The sequence below is a fragment of the Azolla caroliniana genome, unplaced genomic scaffold, assembly GCF_043228905.1.
Source record: "Azolla caroliniana isolate FFs.n. ecotype wild unplaced genomic scaffold, voAzoCaro1.0.p SCAF_12, whole genome shotgun sequence".
Taxonomy (NCBI): Eukaryota; Viridiplantae; Streptophyta; class Polypodiopsida; order Salviniales; family Salviniaceae; genus Azolla; species Azolla caroliniana.
In genome coordinates, this window is record NW_028230447.1 from 5,935,041 (window position 1) to 5,956,574 (window position 21,534).

At 38.5% G+C, this 21,534-nt stretch overlaps 1 protein-coding gene across 2 annotated transcripts; it reads left to right on the plus strand.

Annotated features, from left to right (window-relative positions):
• Nucleotides 1-15,656: 15,656 nt before the first annotated feature.
• On the plus strand, nt 15,657-19,757 carry LOC147856951 (uncharacterized). 2 transcript variants are annotated; one of them, XR_015530607.1, is made up of 5 exons: nt 15,657-16,314; nt 16,429-16,544; nt 16,772-17,367; nt 18,212-18,971; nt 19,197-19,757. XR_015530607.1 is itself a non-coding variant. In XM_087328546.1 (4 exons), exons 1-4 carry the CDS (start codon nt 16,259-16,261, stop codon nt 18,851-18,853), a joined length of 1,410 nt encoding a protein of 469 aa, XP_087184672.1. In that variant the 5' UTR covers nt 15,657-16,258; the 3' UTR covers nt 18,854-19,757. The 2 variants fall into 2 exon arrangements, 1 of the variants encoding a protein (XP_087184672.1); XM_087328546.1 differs by having other exon boundaries at nt 18,212-19,757.
• The last annotated feature ends 1,777 nt before the right edge of the window (nt 19,758-21,534 follow it).

Sequence of the window (21,534 nt, forward strand, 5' to 3'; positions counted from 1 at the left end):
TCGGTATGTACCAACTCCAGTGGTGCATTCCGTCTCGTCGGTGGTCTTGACCGGAAGGAGGTTCGGTTTTGCTTGCCTGCCAAACAATCGGTGCACTTCTCAAGTTGCACGTCCTTCACTGGAATGAGGTTGTCTTCGGCAAGCCTCTTCATCCCCTTCTCACTCATGTGACATAGTCTTTTGTGCCACAGCTCACCAGTAGTGTCGGATGCTACATTCACTTCTTCCTGGCATATCCAGGCATTCATCAAGTACAGTGTGTTGACCTTTCGGGCTCGAGCCACTATTAGGATCCCTTTGCAAAACTTCATAACTCCATTCCGGATGCTACCCGTGTAGCCTTCATCATCTAGCCGACCGGCTGATATCAGGTTCAGTCGAACCTCCGGAACGTGTTGAACATCCTTCAGCAGCAACTTGCATACGGTTGATGTCGTCAATAGCATATCTCCTATGCCAACAATTCACCATGTACCTTCATTCCCAATCCGGACACAACTGTGATCTCCGGTTGTGTAGGATGAGAAGCATCTCCGGTCAAGTGTCAGGTGGAACGACGCTCCGGAATTGACAACCCACGTTGTCTCATCGCCGACAAGGTTTAACTCATTCTCCCCAGTAATGAGCATCAACTCCTCTTCACTTGTCACAATCGCCGACGTTCCTTTCCGATCCAAACCATTTCGGTACGAACTCTTCTTCGAATCAAAGGTGCCAGTTTCTTTCTCTTTCCGGAAATGCCGACAGTTCTTCTGGAAGTGCCCCGGCTTCCCACAGTAGAAGCAAGTAGGCCTCCCTCTTGACTTCAACCTCATCCCCAATTTGTCCCGGTTTTGGGGACTCCGATACCGGCCTCTTCCCCGGTTGTGGTCATCTTCCATGACCAAGGACTTCGGATCAGTTCCGGACTCTCGGTCCTTCCGGCGAGCTTCTTCATCTAGCAAGCTTGATTTTACCCTTGCTAGGGACAATTGTTTTCCTTCCAGCCCGGCGTTGCCCAACGTGACAACTAACGTCTCCCAGCTATTCGGGAGGGAACCAAGCAGGAGCAATGCGAGTACCTCATCAGCAAGAGGTACTTCGAACGAGGTTGCCTGGTGGATCATTCCCTGGAAGGCATTCATGTGCTCCGCCATACTAGAGTCGTCCTGGTATCGAAGCCTCACTAGCTTCCGGAATACCGAAACCCAATTAATGACATTCTTGTTCTGGAACATGATGTCGATCTTCTCCTAGATTTCATGAGCCTTGCTTTCTTCATTGAAGTTATTGTATAGGCTCATGTCGATGAAGCACCGGATGTATGTCGTCGTCTTCATGTGCATCACCTCCCACACTGTGGCATCGATCTTGTCCGGTCTCTTGTCCCCAAACTGAACCGGCAACCAAAGATCTTTAACCACCAGCATATCCCTCATCTTAGACTTCCACACTGAGTAGTTGGAGCCGGTGAGCTTGAACATGCCACCGAACAATTCTTCCATCTCCTGTGATGTTCGCTCTGATACCAGTTTGTTGAGAATAACGCGGAATATTGCTCGGCCACAACCGAGTCACGAATCACTTGATAAGAATCAAAACACAATAATGGGAAGTAGGGAGTGAGCGCACGCACACACACAGACAATAGAGAGTACACAAGATGTTTACGTGGAAAACCCTAAATGGGAAAAACCACGGGAGTCCACAAGCTCCTAACTATCACTATATAAGAAAGGTACAAACAGAGACTCGGAGGCATTGACCTCGAGCTCTGTATCTTCGCCAGTCGGCAGTTACAACAGAGTATCGCTCTGTATCTCTCTCTCTCTCTCTCTCTCTCTCTCTCTATACAACAGTTATGCACATACAACAATATGACAACTACATCATCATCTGATTGCCCTAAGTCATATTTATACTTATATGAACTTAGGGCTATTTACAAATATAGCCTCAATAGGCTTACTCAAAAAACATATTTACACATATGTCTTCTCATCCGGTTCTTACCCGGGTCCATCCGATCTGGTTTCCGGATCTCTTCCGGTTCTCATCGGGTCTCTTCCAGTTCTCACCGGGTCCTCTTTATTCATCACCGGATCCCATCCGGTGGGACCGATTTCCCAACAATTCTTTCCTACTATGGCCACTTATCTAATTTTTTATTTTTCTGATTTTGCATTTTGTAAACAGTGCCAACATGATATTAAGCAAAACAGAAATGCACATAAGACCCTTGTTAACTCGTCCACTAGACCATTGGATCTTGTTCAGACGAATGTTTGTGGACCTATGCCCACAAGTTCTTTTGGTGGTGCATTGTATTTTGTCACTTTCAGTGTTGATGCCCCTAGTGGAAAGTTTGGTTTAAATTATCCGGTTATGGGAAAGGATTGTGTATATACCCTAGTTTCATAAAATGCCTTGTTTTGGTTGAGTTGGAAAAGGGCATAACGCGTACAAGGCTTTATGTTCGGACAATGGAGGTGAGTATAATGTTGAGTATCGACCAGCAACAACCGGTTAATACGCTTACGTATGAGGGTGCAAAGAACAAGTCGATACATAGACAAAGTAGAAAACAGAGAACAGAGACACAGAATGTTTTACGTGGAAAACCCGAAAGGGAAAACCCATGGGGTTCCACAAACCCCGAGAAACAAATCACTATATGTAGAGAGGAATACAAGGAGACTCGGAGGCAACAACCTCGACCTCGTCTTCGTCTGACAAATGGCGGCAGTGTTACAACTCTCTCTCTCTCTCTCTCTCTCTCAGTTACAAAGGCAACTACACATTGTAACTATGCAACAATAATGATTATCACACATACATAATGGCTTGCCCTAACAATATTTATACCCATACACTATATGAGTTATTTACAAATATAGCCCACTAAGGGCACATGGAGGCCATTTACAAATTTATCCTTGAGTCGGCTTTGGCCAACTCGGCTACTGGCCAAATCGATTATTCGATTTCGGTTAGTCGATTCTTCGAGAATTGATTTTCGGCTTTGGTCGAGTTTACGTATCAATTCCATTCCATTCAACTCGTGCTCTTCCCATCCGGAGGGACCTGTTTTCCCAACAAACTCCCCCTTCACTCGGCATGGGGTGCTTCGTCAATTCGACCCAGCTCACAACACCATTGTCAACATATCTGATCTGTTCCTCCGATGTCCGGATCTTCATCATAGCAAACTTCTTTTCTTCTACTCACTCTTGGAGCCAGTGGTATCTCCTCTGGATGTGCTTGGTCCTCGAATGGTGGACGAAATTTTTTGTTGGGAATATGTCCCTCTACTGGGAGGAAGAACCGACTGAACAGAAAGCCGACAATCGATGACAAGGAAGATCCGACTGTTCAGAAAGCCGACAATTGAAGAGTCGAAAACAATGAGTCGATTGTTTGAAGATTCGACTATTCTTATTATAGTCATAATAATGATGATGATGTTAGGAAACAGGTATCTCGGATGGGGAGAGAGAGGAGTCGAGTTGATGAGGGACTCGGCTGATGCCGATAGGCCTTGGCCGAAACCAGAATTGTGTATATAGCCAACTCGGGAGACTATAATTGTAAATAGTCTAAGTGTGGGCCCCATGAGGGCTACGTATGTAAATAGCCAGAAAGTTGTGTAAGTACATATAAAACTAGAGCAAACTTTAATAGTGATGAACAGTAGTTGTGCAGAGAGTGAGAGAGAGAGAGAGAGAGAGAGAGAAGTGAGAGCCACGCCATAGCTGTGTGTGTAACAGCAAACGTGAAGAGCCCCGTGTGGCTGATGCACTCGTGAGAGAGTGTTGTAATCTTCTCTGTATTGTATATCCACTATTTGTATAGTGAAGTTCTGTTCACCCGTGGTTTTTCCCGTTTTAGGGTTTCCACGTAAATCTCTGTGTACATCTTGTTTATCTTGTCTTCCTGGCATTTTGTGTGATTTGTATTTCAGCGTTGTCATAGTGTAATTCACACACTACGGGAAAATTGCATTTTTGTTCCTCCGGATGGGACAAGGAGGACCCAGTAAGGAGGACCCAGTGAGAACTGGATGAAGGAGGAACCGGTAAGGAGACCCGGTGAGAGCTAGATGAAGGATGGAATCGGTAAGGAGGAACCGGTGAGAACCGGATGAAGGATGGAATCGGCAAGGAGGAACCGGTAAGGAAACCTGGTAAGAACTGGATCAAGCAAAACCAGCAAGAGCCGGATAAAGAAGGCCGGTGAGAGTCTCTCACCGGATGAAGAGACAAATTTGTAAATAGAAGAAAAGATTGTTGCATGCATAGGGCAGGATTCGAACCCTGTTCCTCCATGTTAACAATTTTTAAGCCTTACCACTATACTAACATATTATGAATTTTAAAGTTATACTAAACTTTATCCCATGTAAATATTCTAGATATGCATGGTACAAAAGTTATTCATGCATACACACTCGAGTTAAAAGAAAAGATGGGATAGAAAGCTAATCATGCACATGCAATGTGCATGAAAACTAAAGTTAGGAAAAGCATGATGCTTGCATGTGATAAACTTAGACTCTTCCAACACTATATAAGGAAGAGAGAAAGATGTATAGGTGTTGTTGATTTTTATAAGGTTTGAATAATATAAAATAATCGTGGGATTCACGATTTTGCCATCTATTTCTCTCTTACAATCCAAGTATCAATTAGTACACTATACTCGTGGGATTCACGAGTTTCATATCTTCTTCTTGCAATCTCTTCCTAACTAACATTATCTCATATTCTTCTTTCTCCTAGTCCAAAACCCCAGCGGTTCCCACCCAACTCACGCAAACGATCCGGCACTGAAAGGCACGACAACGTGTAATCTATTTATTGTGATTTATTCCACAACAATTTCTTGACATTTTTCGCAATGTGGATGACACTTTGGTTGTCACAATGGAGTCGGAATTCTTCTTGTCGAATTCCCAGCTCACCAATAAACTCCTTCATCCATATGAATTCCTTGTTGGCTTCAATGGCGACCATGTATTTGGCGTCCGTGGTTGACAACGCCATGGCCTTCTACAATATCGATTGCCACGAGACGGCTCCCCCTACATAAGCCATTACATATCCGGATGTGGACCGGCTAGTATCCACATCAGTCGACATGTCTAAATCGGTATAACCTTCCAATATGGGGTTACTTGAGCCAATCGAAGGCGTTTGAGGTGCCTCTCAGATACCAAAGTAACCATTTGACCATTCCCCAATGCTCTCTTCCAGCATTGTTCATATATCAGCCTACTACCCTGACAGCGTATCCAATGTCCTGCTTGGTACATACCATCACGTATATCAGGCTTCCGACTGCCGAGGCATAGGGGGCCTTCATCATCTCAACTTTCTCCGCTTTTGTTTTCGGAAATTGACTTCCAGATAGCTTACTATTTGTCGGCAATGTCAAGCCGACAATTTCGAATTTTGCATGTTGAATCTTTGGAGCACCTTTGTCACATATTTCTCTTGTGACAACCATAGCAGCTTCTTTGTTCGATCCCGAACAATGTGCATCCCCAAGATTTGTTTTATCAGACCCATATCCTGTTGGATAGCAGGTTCCTCCAGATAGGAAGTGGGGCTCGAATCGAGGAAAAGGGGAGAATCGATTCCCATGGAGTCGATCAGTATTTCGGCCTCGGCCGAAATCGAAATCGGGAGACCATATATGTAAATAGTCGGAATGTGCCCCTGTGAGCTATGTATATAAGTAGCCAGAAAGTTGTATATGTATAAATACAACTAGGGCAAACTTTAGAGGTATGAAGTTGTATGTGAATCATTATTGTTAGATAGTTAGAGAATGCAGTTGCCTCTGTAACCAAGAGAGAGAGTGGGTGAGAGTTAGTGTGCGTATCTCTATAACCGTCTGTTTCTCAAACAAAGAAAATCTTGAGGTCATTGCCTTCGAGTTTCTTATTGTACTTCCTTTCATCATAGTGATATGTTCGGAGTTTGTGGACTCCACGTGGTTTTTCACTTTCGGGAATATATGTGTCTAGTTTATGAGTTTCTCATTTTCAATTCTTTCTTGTCTGTGACTGTCATTGTCGATTTTGCACCTGAACATAAGTACGAGTAACCGGTTGTAACTGGTTCCGATCCTAACATATCCTTCATCGCAAACGATTTGTTCAGGGCATCTTCAAACTTCCGATTTTCTTTGGGTCTTGTCTAAAAATTAGCATGTCGTCAACATACAATAGGAGGATAAGGAAGTCTCCTCCGTCATATCTCTTCACGAAGTCACAATGATCGGCTTGTGTCTTGTGGAATGCATGATCTACCATGAATTATTCAAATTTTCAGTTCCATAGTCGGGGAGCTTGCTTTAGTTCGTACAAGCTCTTCCTCTGTTGCCATACTAGTTTCTCCTTTCCTTTCTCTTTGAATCCTTTCAGCTGCTACATGTAGATTTCTTCCTCTAAATCTCCATGCAGGAAAGAAGTTTTGACATCCAAATGTTCGACTTCGAGATCCATGTTGGCTGATATGCTCAGCACTGTTCATATGGATGTCATCTTCACCACCGGGGCAAATATTTTGTCGAAATCTACACCCTTCTTCTGTTGAAATCCTTTTACGACAATTCGGGCTTTGTATATAGGTGGATTTCTTCCATGTCCCAGTTTCAATTTGTATACCCACTTGTACTGAAATGCCCTTTCCATTTTGGCAACTCAGTCAAAACATACGTGTGGTTCTCATGCAAGGAATCCATTTCTTCTTGCATAGCACTCAACCACTTTCAGTTGTGGGTATCCCTCTTTGCTTCCTCGAAGCTTTCCGGCTCCCCCTCATCGGTTAACAGCACATATTCTTTTTCCGGAAATCTCTAGAGGGGCCTTCTCTCTATTAGAGGAATCTTCGGCCTTCGTTAGACGTAGTCGGCTCCTGTTCGACCTCTTCGGTCAGCTCTTCGTCTGAGTTGGATTCGGATCCTCGTTCAGCTGGTTCCCCTCATTCCTCAATCGGCTCTCAACTTTGCCGATTATCTTCTCAGTCGACTAGTTCATATCCAATTTCGGTCGAATCGAACGATATTCGATTTGGCCGATCATCAACTCGGCTCGAATTGGCAACTCGAGGCATATTTTCCATCTCGCAATCGGCTATTGTCTCTTCTCCATGAAGACTATGTCTCGGCTTCGAATGACCTTCTTGCCGACTAAATCCCATAGTCAATAACCGAATTTGTCGTCGTCGTAGCTAAGAAATATGCATGGCCGATTTTTCGGATCCAACTTTTCTCTCTGGTCCTTAGCAACATGCACGTAGGCAAGATAGTCGAACACCTTCAGATGTCGATACGATACGTCTTTGCCGGTTACACCCTCTGTGGAATATCTCTATCCAGAGGGGTGTTGAGGGTGATATGTTTATCAAATACTTGCCATCATCAACTCCTCGGCCCAGAACGTGTTGGACAACTTGGCATGTGCTAGCATGCTTCGGACCCTCTCCATAATAGTTTGTTTCATCCACATTGAGGCTATTTACAAATTTATTATCGAGTCGGCTTCGGCCGACTCGACTACTAGCCAAATCAATTATTCGATTTTCGGTTAGTCGACTTTTCAAGAATCGATTTTCGGCCTCCGTTCCATTTGACTCATGCTCTTCCCATCCAGAGGGATTTGTTTTCCCAACATATAACTCTCACAATTTTGGTGACTTTTGTATGTCTAGAAGCATTCAAAGAGGGTTTACGACTCCTTACACCCCTATCCAGAATGATGTAGCTAAGAGGATGAATAGAACCATGCATGACAAGGTTGTCTCTATGCTACACCATGCAAACCTCTTGTAAGGTTTTTAGGTAGAAGTTGTTTTAACATTAGTCCATGTAATTAATCTATCACCGAACATAGCCATAAGCCTAAAAGTAGCACGACGGTTGTGGCCATGCAAGACACCTCATAATTATGTGAGGTTTGTTGGTTTCAATAAAAGCATACTTAATGTGAGGCAAACACAATATGGATTGGGCCCTTGGTAGTTCGTGGGATAATGGAGAACATAGTGTGTAGAATTTGTGTGTCTCACGAAATACAACTCTATGAATCAATGAAGGTGTCCCTTCCATCGATGGCGTTTGCTTGGATCTGGACCAACGTATACCCTCTTGGCGGCGAACCAAGCTAGGGTAGTCATCAAGTACCCTTTGAGCCACTAACTCACTTAACGGTATATGTGATGGTACTTAATCTCTCTCTCACTCACTCTCTTGCTTACTCTCATAGACAAGTAGAAGATGAAGAAGAATATGTATATTACACCCTCTTACTAAGAGGTTTAGCACAAACAAGAGGAGATATTAGCATATATTAACTATACACTATCGCTAATCTCTCTTTATCTTATCAGATTACAAGAAGGAGAGGAAGCCTAGAGTTCTAATCACTAGGATATTTCTTAAGAATGAAGAAGCGGCTCAAAAGTCACCCCAAGGTGGATTTTATAGCCTTTACATTATAAGTGTGGTCATTTCACACTAGGTTTCCCATTGGATTGGCTTGCCCTCTATTGGCTACTTCCACTCCCCTTTTTGTATGTCTTTTAGGTTCGTTATCCCTTGTCGATACTCCTTCTTCGTGGCTAGTGTGTGTCGTCTTCCAAACGCTTAACACATAGAATGGTGTTGAGAATCCTAGGATGAAGCAAGTGGCCATGGTGGTTGGGGTGAACCGTTGAGGTGGTCACGTGGGGTATCAATAGTCACAAGCCTTTTGTTGCTCATGAAAATTATGAGACACACATTGCTCTTGTAGGGGTACTTCCTTTCCATGGAGACTTCCTTAGTATTTACAAGGTGTTGGAGTAGCAATTGTTGTAATGGTAGTGGTGATCATTTTTGTGGTGGTGGTTACAATGTCTCATATCTAGGGGTGTAACTTGGTAAGTGGCGTCAGATATCAAGGTGTGATCAATGGTTGGTATCAATTGATGAGAGGCAATAACATCATCATTGGGAAGGTGAGTAATAACTTTATGCAAATGAGGAGCTATGGAAGGGATTTGTGGGAAGTTGGCATGCCATGAAAGAGAAGTTATGCACTTTTTGAATGAAGAGTTTACAATCAAATGTAAGGAAAAAGGAGTAGTTATTTGCCATAGAGTGGCACTATGAGATAGTTGCTTTCTAGAACACATTTGATATTCATGTGAAAGCACCCAATGATTTGTTGGTTATGACAAAGAAACATGGCCTTGTTGAAACATGGCCTTGTTGGAAAAGAAACATGTGGGTTACTTGCTAATTGGTGGAGGTTGTTTCACTTTAGTCGATAAACATGTAAGAGTTACTAGTCAGGAAGGCCTCCACTCAAGAGACCCTTATAACCCTCTAGATTATACAACACATAAGGAGGTCTTTCATGTTACAGTAGAATAACAAGCGAGTTTGGTAGTCATTGTGTTGACAAATATAGAGGAACGAGGCATGAAACACAAGTCCACATTAACTAAAAGTCACAACATTGACCCACAACAACTAATAACAATTGGCAACCACGACCCAAAGCTTCTTATACAATGAAACATGATTTGTACTGCGTGAGCCACCTCAAGGGCATAACATTAGTTAGATGTCGCACTATCGTACGAGGTCAATATACAATTATCGACACACTAGGGAAGTCTTACCTAATAATGCAAGCCAATCATTGACGCAAATTGTATACATAGACTTCCAAACAACGTATTATTTAGGATTGTCTATTCATTTAACACTTACTTAAAAGAGTTAGATGCACAGAAACAAAATGTGAACAAAATGTTACTCAATGATGATATAAAAAATATTGCAAAAAAATCACATTATGCTTAAATTGTTATATAGTGCAATATTTACATGGTTGGTGTGTCCTTAAGGAGCATTTAATTCCTATTTTACAAATATTTTATACTTTCAGCATACTCCCCTAGCCTTCTTGTTGGGTATACACCCATTGAACGACCAACATCTAACCTATACCTAACGATAATGAAAAAATAAAATCTGGAAAGTAGGCAAATGTTGAACATCATGTATTGATAATCCTGTTTAGCTATATGTGATATTGTCATTCAATATAGTAGTGGATTTCATCTCGATTACTAAAATATTGCTTCACACTCTCATTAAATATTTGAAGGGAACACCAAAAATTACAAGGACATGAACATGTAGAGTGACATCAAATATCTAAACATGGGATCCCAAAAACCAAGAACAAGGTTTTATCTTTTTTGCCTCTACCATAGTCTTGTATTGATACCAAATGATTAGTGTAGATAATGTGTAGAAGAGCTAGAGCTTCATCTACTTGTAGCACTTACATATAACATTGTGGTTGGTCATCCTATTCTAAGTAACATTACTAGAAAACATTTTGGAAATCAAGCGGTTGGTTTCTAAGTTGCTATAACTAGACGTTTGATATTGAAAGTGTGCAACAAATACCAAACTCTTGCCAATATAACCCTCATGTAATACAAAGAATTAATTAGATGAATGAAATAAAATGAAAATACTTGAATATAGTAGTAATGATACCACCCTCATGTAATACCAAGACTTTGGATATGGGATTGAGTTTTATTGCACTTTTGCTTTCAAATGTTTCATTGTATGTCATCTCTTTTTTATGGAGTTGTTCGTACATATTTATATCTCAATAAGGAGCCCATTACACTTGTGTTTAATTCTTATTTTTTACTTGATCATAAATGATCCATTAGCTATGCTCCAGATATCATAATTCAAGGGTGGGTAGTTGTCTAGTTCTAGCATGATGTATGATTTTTGTGTGCTACATGTTACTTTCAAAGTTGCTAATTATTTGTTTCCTTCCTCATCCTATAACTTTTCCCATCTGTGATGTCCACTTCTTTGTCGGAATGATTTGAAAGCAACATTTCAATCTTTTTGTCGAAAACCTTTAAGAAGGCCAAGAATGACCCACGAATAGTGCTAACCAAAGAAAAAGATGACAAAATGATCATGTGAAACTTTCCTTGTTATTGAAACCTTTCCTTGAATCAAACATTTAGAATCATGCTTTGCTTATTTCCAAAATTACCTTTATATGTTTCGTTGCAATTCAGGATCTTAATCACTTGAAGTTCAAAACAACATTAAAATTCTAGTAATCTCACTTACAACACGCTCCCTCATCCTCAACTTTATCACCTTTCACCCTAATGTGTACGTAACAATAATGTTCACTTTCATGAAAACATGAGCATCAACTTGGCCAATGACCGAAGAATATACAATGTAATTATTAAAATGTTTGCAGCCATAATTTTTACATATTTTTTAGTAATTTTTCCTTGAAAAATAGATTTGTGGACACTCTTTCTAAATGTGTACGACAATTCCTCTTGTTAACAAACATTTTGGCGACATGCGTACACTACTACCTCCATTGTAAAGTTTTAATGAAAGATTGATGTAAAACTCCAAAACCGAAAGTAAGTTCTAGACAAGCCAGCTGACAAAGTGCTACACATGATGGAGGCTAGTAAGATTGCAGAAAAAAGGACCACACTTGAATATATTTCCATCACTTAAAAAAAGGGTGGTTGCATTTCATAAAGCTTGCAAAATGGGAAACTAAAAGTGAGTTCCCATTGAATTCAGATTTGGTTGAAATATAGTTTTTTTGCCAATTACACGACACCTTATGTGTGGCTTGGTACAAAATTATGAGAAACAAAAGGGTACATACATGAACACATTGTCAAGGAATATAGTATTACTCATATTTCATTAGAGCAATAGTAATCCATCAACTATTTGACAAATAGACAAATGAGAGACTCATGAATAAATGTACACATAGTAAAGAATACCGTGCATTGCATGTGGATCTAGCGATCATATATGCCTCCTTAAAGAAGTGCAGACAAAATGTTAGGATACTTGAAAGTTGAACTTTGACGGGATGCTTATTATCTTTTAGGTTGGTATTAGAGCCTTGGAGAGTAGCTCGAGGGTTTGGTGAGAATCCCATAAATTGGATCCATGTGCATGGAACTAATATACACAAACAATAGTATGACATGTGACCATAAATATGCTCGCAAATTGAACATATTGACAACATACACACGCATGAATATTGTTATGTATTCATTTTCCTTCTTTTATTAAAAGTTTGCGTTTGTCGTTGGTATGCTTGTAATGCTAATCTCAAAATTTTCATTTGTAATTTCTATGAGGGTAATAAATAACACATTACGAATTCCCTCAATTCATCGCATGTGACAAAACACATAGTGGTTTGCATTGAGAGGAGCAAGTTCAAGTTGTGAGCCATGGCCATCCCAATGAAACAACTATGCACATTTTTAAAGAAGATAAGCAAGGTATTTGGACAAAATATATAGCGCTGATTAAACTACCTATGAAATTATTTTATTAGCTAGTTTTTAATCAAGTATGTGTGATATTTAATGTCTTTAGATAGGGCAAAGCAATCATTTCAATTGATAGAAGTGTTTGCATTGCATCGCTTCAAAGATCACTCGAAGAAGCTTCGATGTGATATTCAAATCTCATTCTCATGAGATATAACAAAAAAGTTGCATAAACTAGCCAAAAAACGCTAGATGATTACCTTTACTTTAGCCGACTTATGCATAACTATTTCTAGGGTCTATCAAGTATCATTCTTTAAGTTGACATCCTTTTTCTCGAACATGGTTGAAACTTGATAGTATGAACACATTTGGTTTCTTTTCATCGACGACTTTACACTTCGATGCAAGTAATAAATTTCAAACTTTCATGTTCAACAAGAAACTTCAATAGGCTTGCATAAAGGCAAACATATCAATAATCCTCGAATGGAGAACCCCAATCATCGTAAACCCAAGTGAAACACAAGACAAAAGAAACTCAACAACCATTTGACTGACATCAAAACGTCCAAAGCCCTCCAAATTATACTATTCCTTGCTCCTTCTTGTCACCATCCAATTAATATGCACATACTTTTAAGTATAGAGACATTGAATAAACAAGTAAATCCAATATAAAAAAAAACTCTAAGCATTTTATGATGTGGTTAAAAAGGTAAAGTAATTATAACGCTCTTTAGACATTCTTATTGCAAGTAGAACTATATCTCTACATGCTTTTGTTTACTACAAACCATTCCCTCTAAGGAAATTAAAATTATTTCAAAGTTAAATTATCGAGGCCTTCTAAATTTCTTCATGATCTTTTGACGGAGAGAGTTTGGAACTTGTATGTAACTTTGATTTTTATGATTGCCATTCAAATGTTCGTTAAACGTTCATCTAGCATTGAATATGAGTCTTTACTCCTACAATAGTCACTAGGTATGTAGGACCATTTTAGAAGGGTTGAAAGCGAGTTGCAATAAGTTTTACATGTCGATCTTAACTCAGATGTGAAACTATGATAGTATCAAACCATCATTTATTCTTTTACGTGATAATTATGCTCTTGTAAAGATATGGGATTTGACATTGGGACCAAGATTTTTCAGTGGCTAGCAAAAGCCTTACAACTTACTCATACTTTGTTACTTTCTTCCTTGCACAACATAAATGAAGGTCCCACTCCCTACAATATGTTTTGACGAAAATGACATTGTTAGGTTTGACACATTTTTGAATTGTTCCCAACCATTTAATAGAGAGATACATTTCTCCGTCGTGATCTTAAGAAGATGGATTCATTCTTGACAATGAAGTTCTATTCAAATTTCAAAATCCTAATTGAAGTGCATGTGTGTAGAGTGTAGCACATGCAGTCCAAAAACTAAAGAGCACACTAATGTGAATGAAGTCAAGAAAACCTTGCAGGTGGCTTGGTTTCAAGGCCACATCACCCCTTTGCCGTCCCTCTAGATCAAATAGTTGTCCGCTCACACATCATAAGATGTTTGAAATTGTCTCAAAATCGTAATAAACGATAAACAATAAATAAAACAACCCATGCTCCTACACATTGACGTGTGACCACATCTTTCCATCACTTTAAAAGAAAACCCTTTTCACGTGCCAGTATGTAATGAATGAGGGCTGCTTTCCAAGCAACACTTATATTTACGCAAGAAGTTAGGAAACATTACGCTCCATAAAAGTCCAAGCATGAAAAGTAAGATGAAACACATAAGTTACAGGGCAAGACATATACATCGTCGATTGTGGTGTAGCTTAAGCCTTCGAATAGTTATCCAGAGTATACATTTAGTGTATAATTGAATTATGATCATAATGTGGATTAGGTTTAGTTTATTTGAAAAGTTTATCATGGTGCACCTTCAAGAGTGTGTTACTTCATATATTTTGTGTGATTTGAGCCTCAACATTGATGAAAGGGTTGCTTGGTACTTTGGAAAATAAACAAGCATATGTACAAGCATATTTGGGTCATGTTCCCTAGAAATTTAATCCGTTTTCGACATTCAAAGTCGAGAAGCTCAGAGTTTTTATTGACATTTTTCGGATTTGGTGTGTGGGGGGATGGGGATGAGGGGTAAAAGTAGCCTTATTTATATTGATTGAAAAGTTTGAGCGGACACATTTGATTTAAAGGGATCAACATCCGATACAACTGTAGTATACAGAAATTGCTTGGGCACTTTCGACAATCATCTAGTAGTTTTCGCCTAATTTCCTATTAAAGGGAAAGAACAATTGCAGACCGACTCGTGAAGAAAGTTCTTTGGTGGTGCGCACTATTCGTCCGCGAGTTCCCCGGAATCCCGAGCCGAGCATTGATTCCCCCCCCCCCCCCCCCCCACCCTTTGGCATACCTTTCTCTTTGTGTTCTTTATTTTTTTTAACCTTTACTTCACTCAAAGTTGAAGGTGGAAGTAAAATAAAATCTTCGTCTTGAGTAAACTAAATCACATTACATTGATTAAGTTCTTTTTCTTCACCTCCAGTTTTTCCGATGCAAAAACTAGAAGCTAAATATATAATTAAGTGATTATTTAGTTAATCAAGATTATGTAAGTTTTTTCCCAAACACGAAGAGGCTTGGAATAAAAAGAAGGAAATAGATTTGGCGCTAAAATTCTTAGATTAATATAAGCCAGCTATATTTAATTTAGATTATTATTATTATTTGTGACAATTCAGTGATGGAAGAATATTAATGGCGGATCTTCACCACGTGTCTGCTAAGCGGAAAAGGAGCGAGAGAATAAAAAAAAAACAAAACACAAGAAGAAGAAGAAGAAAAGGGCGAAGGAAAAGAATCGTGGTGGGAATTTCGGAAATTGAGCAGAAATTATAAATAAAAAAAGGTCGGGAAATTGTGGATATTATAATTAGGAAAACCACAAAATTACATTGTCAGGAAAGTAACACGAATAAAAAATTTGCATTATGGAGGAATGAATAAATAAATAGATAAATAATAAATAAATAAATAAATAACTCTCTCTGCCATGTATAAGTAGAGAGAGAAAATGTTGTTTTTTTAATATTGTTTACCTCAACTATCGAGTGCCAAAAAAAATAATTTAAATGGGAAGAAATTCAAATCGGATAATAATAAATAAATAATTAGCACAAAATTGATATGAGAAAAAATTTACCGCGACAATCTCTCTCTCCCTCTCTCCCTCTCTCTCTCTCTCTCTTCTTCTTTCTTCTTCTTTCTCTTTCTTTCTTTCTCTCTCTCTCTCTCTCTCTGTCTGCGTCAAGATCACACCAGAACAGGAAAGAACGCCATAGCCGCACCTCATAATCATTCATTCATGACTCCTCTCTCTCTCTCTCTCTCTCTCTCTCTCTCTCGCCACATGGGAAAACTTTAAGAGCTGAATCTTTCTAATGTAATTCTCTCTCTCTCTCTCTCTGTCTCTCTCGTGATGATTATACACGCCATCGCCTGCGTAACTATCGCTTTGCAGACCTTCCATTTGTATTCTGTTTCCAATTCTATCGTCATTTCCCTCTAGAAACACTTCCCACTTCATCTCCATCGTCATCATCACCGTTTTCTTCTCTTTCCTGCCATATCTCAATTCTCTTGCCGATAATTGCATCTGTCTTCAGGCCACCAACATATCTGATTCCTTGGCAGGGAAAGAATTAACGTTCACTTTCTTCTTCTGTACCTTCTTCTCCGAGGCACAGCTCCAAGAAATCATACAGATTCTCTTGATTTCAGTATCCTACATTCCTTCCTGAGATTAGGTTTGTGTGATTCCTTTTTCTGTCTCAATTCTACAAGAGAAAGGATATACCTGTTGGTCAATACTGATCAACCTTAGCTGGCTATGGCTGTTCAAGCTCAATATCCGTCCAGCATCTTGCTATCAGATCTTCGGAAGAGGTGATCATCATGAATATATAATAATAAGAACAATATCGATTAGTCTGCTTGGTTATAATTAGACCAAATACATCATAAAATAGCATTTCTGATCTGCTGAAACTATTAAATCAGGTTAAGCTCTGAGATGTATGGAATCGATAGTGGAGATATTAAACACGGCCTTGATTCTTCGTCTCAAGGTCATCATCATCATCATCTGCTTCACAGCTTCTATGGCGGCAGTACAGGTGTTTATAACCAAAATTTCTTTATTTTATCGTTCTTTACTCCCGCCGAATATTTCCTCCATTCGTTTTTTGTTCTTTCACTCGAACCCTTATAAGTTGATTAATTATTTCTTCCTTTCGTTTCTTTACCTGCGTTTATCACTAGTCTTATCTCTTTCCATTTTTATGTTTGGCCATTCACAGCTTTCTTACGGTAAACATTTTATCTGTCTGTTGAGTACTCGCAGGAACCAGTGCCAGTAATTTACATCAAACTACTCCTGCGAATATCTCTTGCAATGTCACTGGCGCTCTAGACAATGTTCCAAATATCATTATGACAAGAAAGAAACTCCGATCGTCAGAGAACTCTATTATAGAATCTAATTTACCTCCTCCAGTACATAACAGCACCAATAACAATACAACTAGCTCCTCTATGCAGAATCCCTCTCTGATTATTAGTAGTAATAATAATAATCCAACACATCATCATGAAGTCCTTACCAATTCTGCAGATTTAATGAATAATTGTCGAAACTTCTTTAATATACAAACCACCACAGCTCCTCCTGCAATATGCTTTAATAGTAGTAACAGCAATAATAATATGGTTAATGTTGCGTCGAGGTTTAACACTAATGGATTTAGTAATCTTCTTTCACGGCCTCAGCAGTTAACGGCTGCAGTTTCTTCAGTAACTAATGGAAACGATAATTTTACAATACCAGATAAATCATCCTCCATCGTTCTTAATAATTCTTCTTCGAGTTATAGCAGTGGATTTCAGCTGCAGTACATTTTGCGGCAAAAACAAGACATTGATCAAATCATCAATCTTCATGTAAGATAATCGAAATAGTATATTTCTAATCAGCATCTTATAATTCTTATCGTCATTCTCGTAGTATTTTAAACCTGAGTTGTGATTGTTATGCTTGCTTTCAGAATTGATTATGACCCTTCCGGATAGTGGCTTGCTATTAGTAGATCCTTTTAGATGCTGTAAATCACGGGATGGTGTAAGATTAGTTTTAATAATTTTTACAATGATGAGATCAATATTTGTGTGCTGGTACTAGTTGTGTATGTTGTTGATATTATTACATACGTCTGAAAAAGTAGCTTGATTGTGTTGAAATCTGATAGCCTTTTTCTTGAACTGATCAGTTTGAAAAACGATAGCCATTTCCTTGAACTGATCAGCCTGAAAAACGAATAACTTAGAATTTCTTTCTTTTTTCTTTGTGATCGTAAAAGAGATGTCTTACGTTCGATAAATTAATCGATATGATTGTTGAAGAAGTGATATACGGATACAAGGTTCTTATGTGATCATAAATTAGTAGTGGTTATATGATTTCTGATCTATCAAGTAATAAATATTTGTTTCCTTTGAACTTTAACGTCGAAGCCTATCTCTGAAGACTAGAGACCACATAAGCATTTATTTGATCTCTTGATGAATGAAAACAATGATAACATGCAAGCTAGAACCACGCATAAGCATTTATTTGAACTCTTGATAAACGAAAACTGATAACGTGCAAGCCTTTCTTTGAATTTAATTGATTGACAAGGAAAACTGAATGAATAATCTAATTTTTCTTCGATTTAATTTCTTCTGATGAATCCTGCTTGATGAAAAACTGATAGATTAAGCTTTTCTTTAATGTCTTGATCATTAGGGAGAACAGATGAAGAAAGCTATGGAACGAAAAATCCAACATCATAACAGGTCTCTCTTAGTTCTAATGCAAAAATGCATGGAATCAAGCATGAGAGAGAAAGAGATAGAAATCGAGGAAGCGAAACACAGGAATCAAGAACTAGAAGAACGAGTGAAACAGATCAGCTTAGAATCTCATTTATGGCAAAATGCAGCTCGCCACAATGAAGCCATGGTGAATAGCTTAAGAAGTAATCTAGAACAAATCCTAGCTCAAAGCAGAGAACAACAAATCAATAATTTCGGAAGCCACGGTAACGATAACTATAATATGAAAGAAGGATGTGGAGAGACAGATGGTGATCATATTGATGCAGACGAACATATAGATGCAGAATCTTGTGTTTATGGAGAAATAATAAGAGGAAGGAAAGATTACCACAGGGATGAAGATCATCATAACGTAGGAAATCCTTTGCTGAAGGAATCAATAATGGCAGGAAAACATCCTTGTCGGTTTTGCAAGAAGAATGAGGTCTGCATTCTTCTTCTTCCTTGCAGACATCTTTGTCTGTGCAAAGAATGTGATACCCGATTTGCTCATAATTGTCCTATTTGTGGATGCACAAAGAATGCAAGTATGCGCGTTTACTTGGACTGAAGTTTGATGATCAGATCATTCAGCTTTAAAGGGTTCCTTGATTGTTCATCTTCTATATATAAGGTTTCTCATTCTTTTCATGAAAATTTCCTACCGTCCGAGTTCAGATCATTATCTGGTTTTGCCATAATTACAGATTAAATGCAAGGGATTTCTCTGCATAGATACTACTAAATTCCTCTCATCAGTTCTGCTACAATTGCAGATAGGAATTTCTCTGCATAGATACTGCTAAATTCTTTTCATCAGTTTTGCTACTATTATATGTAATGAATCGAGAGAGTTTCTGCCCAGAAACTTTTCTGATCATCAGTTTAACTGCCTATGATCAGTTTATCTATAGATGACAGTAGAAGAGGTTTCCTTCCTTTCATCAAACCTGTCTACCTTCCTACCGCCTATCTGATTCTGCAGCAATTACAAAACAGATTTTCTGGACAGATGCTTATTTCCATCAGAGTTTTGCAGACCGTAATATAGAATATAATTTCTAACAGATGCCTCTGTTATTCAGTTTTCCATTAGAAGAGGTTTTATTCACAGATGCTGCTTTTGATCATCAGTTTTCGTCAGTCTTCCAGACAACTAGTTTCTGCACAGGTGCTGCTCTTGATCATCAGTTGTTTTCGTCTTCCAAATATCTAAATTTGCAATAACTGGTGAACAGATTGTACCTTTCAAATAACATCAGCGTTTGCAAAATCAGATGATAAGAATAGAAATTTTTTGGTGCACGGATGCTTATAAAATAAACTTGACTTTCCTTTCCAAGTGAGATCTGGTCCTGTGGAGCAAGAAACCAGAGCAGACTTGAATGAGATAGAATCCGAAATGTTTCCCACTGCATTATATTGTATATGCTCTCAGTACAGAATACAAACAAATCTCTAATGAATAATGTGTACATATACCAATATTGTTTCCTTCCACATTTTTTGTCCTTGGATCTGTCATAAACATATACTTGAAAATTCTCCTCATTTTGCTCTTTTTCTTTACATAATTTTTATTGGAATGTCGTGATTCCAGAAATGCCAGTGTTTGCTGAAGTGTTCATCCGTAGATTTGGTGAAAAATATCCCATGTTTTGAGAATTCATTGCTAGGTTTGGTGCAGAGTTTGTAGATAACACTGTTTTCTCAGAAATAATCCATGTATTTAGAGAAACGTGTCTCCCAACAAATTATATGTGTGTTTGGCAACATATTTCCCGGAAATGATAGAATGGATTTGGAATTTTCCAGAAATGCATGACCCCCTCCCCCTACTGGAAAATCATCCATCCATTTGATATGGACACCAACTTTCTCCAAACAAATTTAGTTCGTAAGGTAAATTCTTATCTTCTGAGTTCTTGATATGGACACTAATTTCCCACAAACAAATTTAGTTCGTAAGGTGAATTCTTATCTTCTGCTACTAATATTTTTGAGGAAATAGAAATCCTTTGGTATTTGTCTGACCCATGCATTTCTGTAACTGCAACTCAATTATCAATATTGGTGTAGAGTGAGTTGAATATTAGTTACCACTGATGATGGACTATTTGTTATAAATTTAAGTCAGTGTTTGAATGAAAACACACTTATGTTCAACGTATGATGGCTGGCAGTGAGGGAGTATATGTAAATTATGTCTCCACACTATTCCGTGTAGTGTATAGTATATGGCTCTGTGTACTCTGGTCTGTGTACAATTCCTATGTAATTACATACTAATATATGTATATGTATATACATGTATGTATATATAGTGTATATATACACACATGTATAATATATATGCTATAGTATATGAACATGTACACTAAAAATTTGCAGCATTATTATTAATGAATAAAAAGTATTAGCATGCCTTGAAACAAAACACGAAATTCGAGCTTCCAAACGCTGTATATACGACTAAGATATAAAAATCATTGATGCACTAACTCAAAAGTGATTGAAAAGGCAAACCACTGAATTAAGGTCGTCCTTTAGCCTAAATCATTGCTTCAACTCTCACCCAAGTGATGGAAGAAAAGAAAGCATTTTAGAATCCATTTCTTCAGTGTATTTGGCTGGTGCAATTAAGTGCTCTGGAGTCTGAGGCTATAATCAATCCCCATCTTTCCACAAGTTTATAAAGAAGGCCCAAACTTCCACACAGTAAATATATTTGTAGTGTATATTTTTTTATGAAATCTGAGAGAAAGTGGTAGCTATATTCATATATAATGTATTGAGTTATTATATGAATAGAATTACATATAGCGTTAAGTTGTGATTGATATTGACTTGCAATAAAAGGATTCTAGGAGTGAGTTAAACCATAAAAACCACCTACTTCATGAGCTCTAAAGTAATACTTTGTCACTGGCTAGTTAGTTTCATACTATCATCCGAGGTTGAGGGAGGAGATTGACTAACAATTGATGGTTCCCCTCCCTCTCCTTTAGAAAGGTGGCTTAGTATATAGTCTCACATGTTTCTTAATTCATCATTACAAAACTAACGATGACGAGCCTTCGGATTTATGGACTATCACTCGTTCATCTCTATGAAGCAAAGAGCATTAGGGTGTTCGGTTTATACATTGCGAATAGTACATTATTTTCCCTAACTAAGTGTGATAAGGAGGGATTAATCTTTTGGAGAGTTCCCATTCAAAGAAAGATTCAGGAGATATATAGAGTTTTAGGG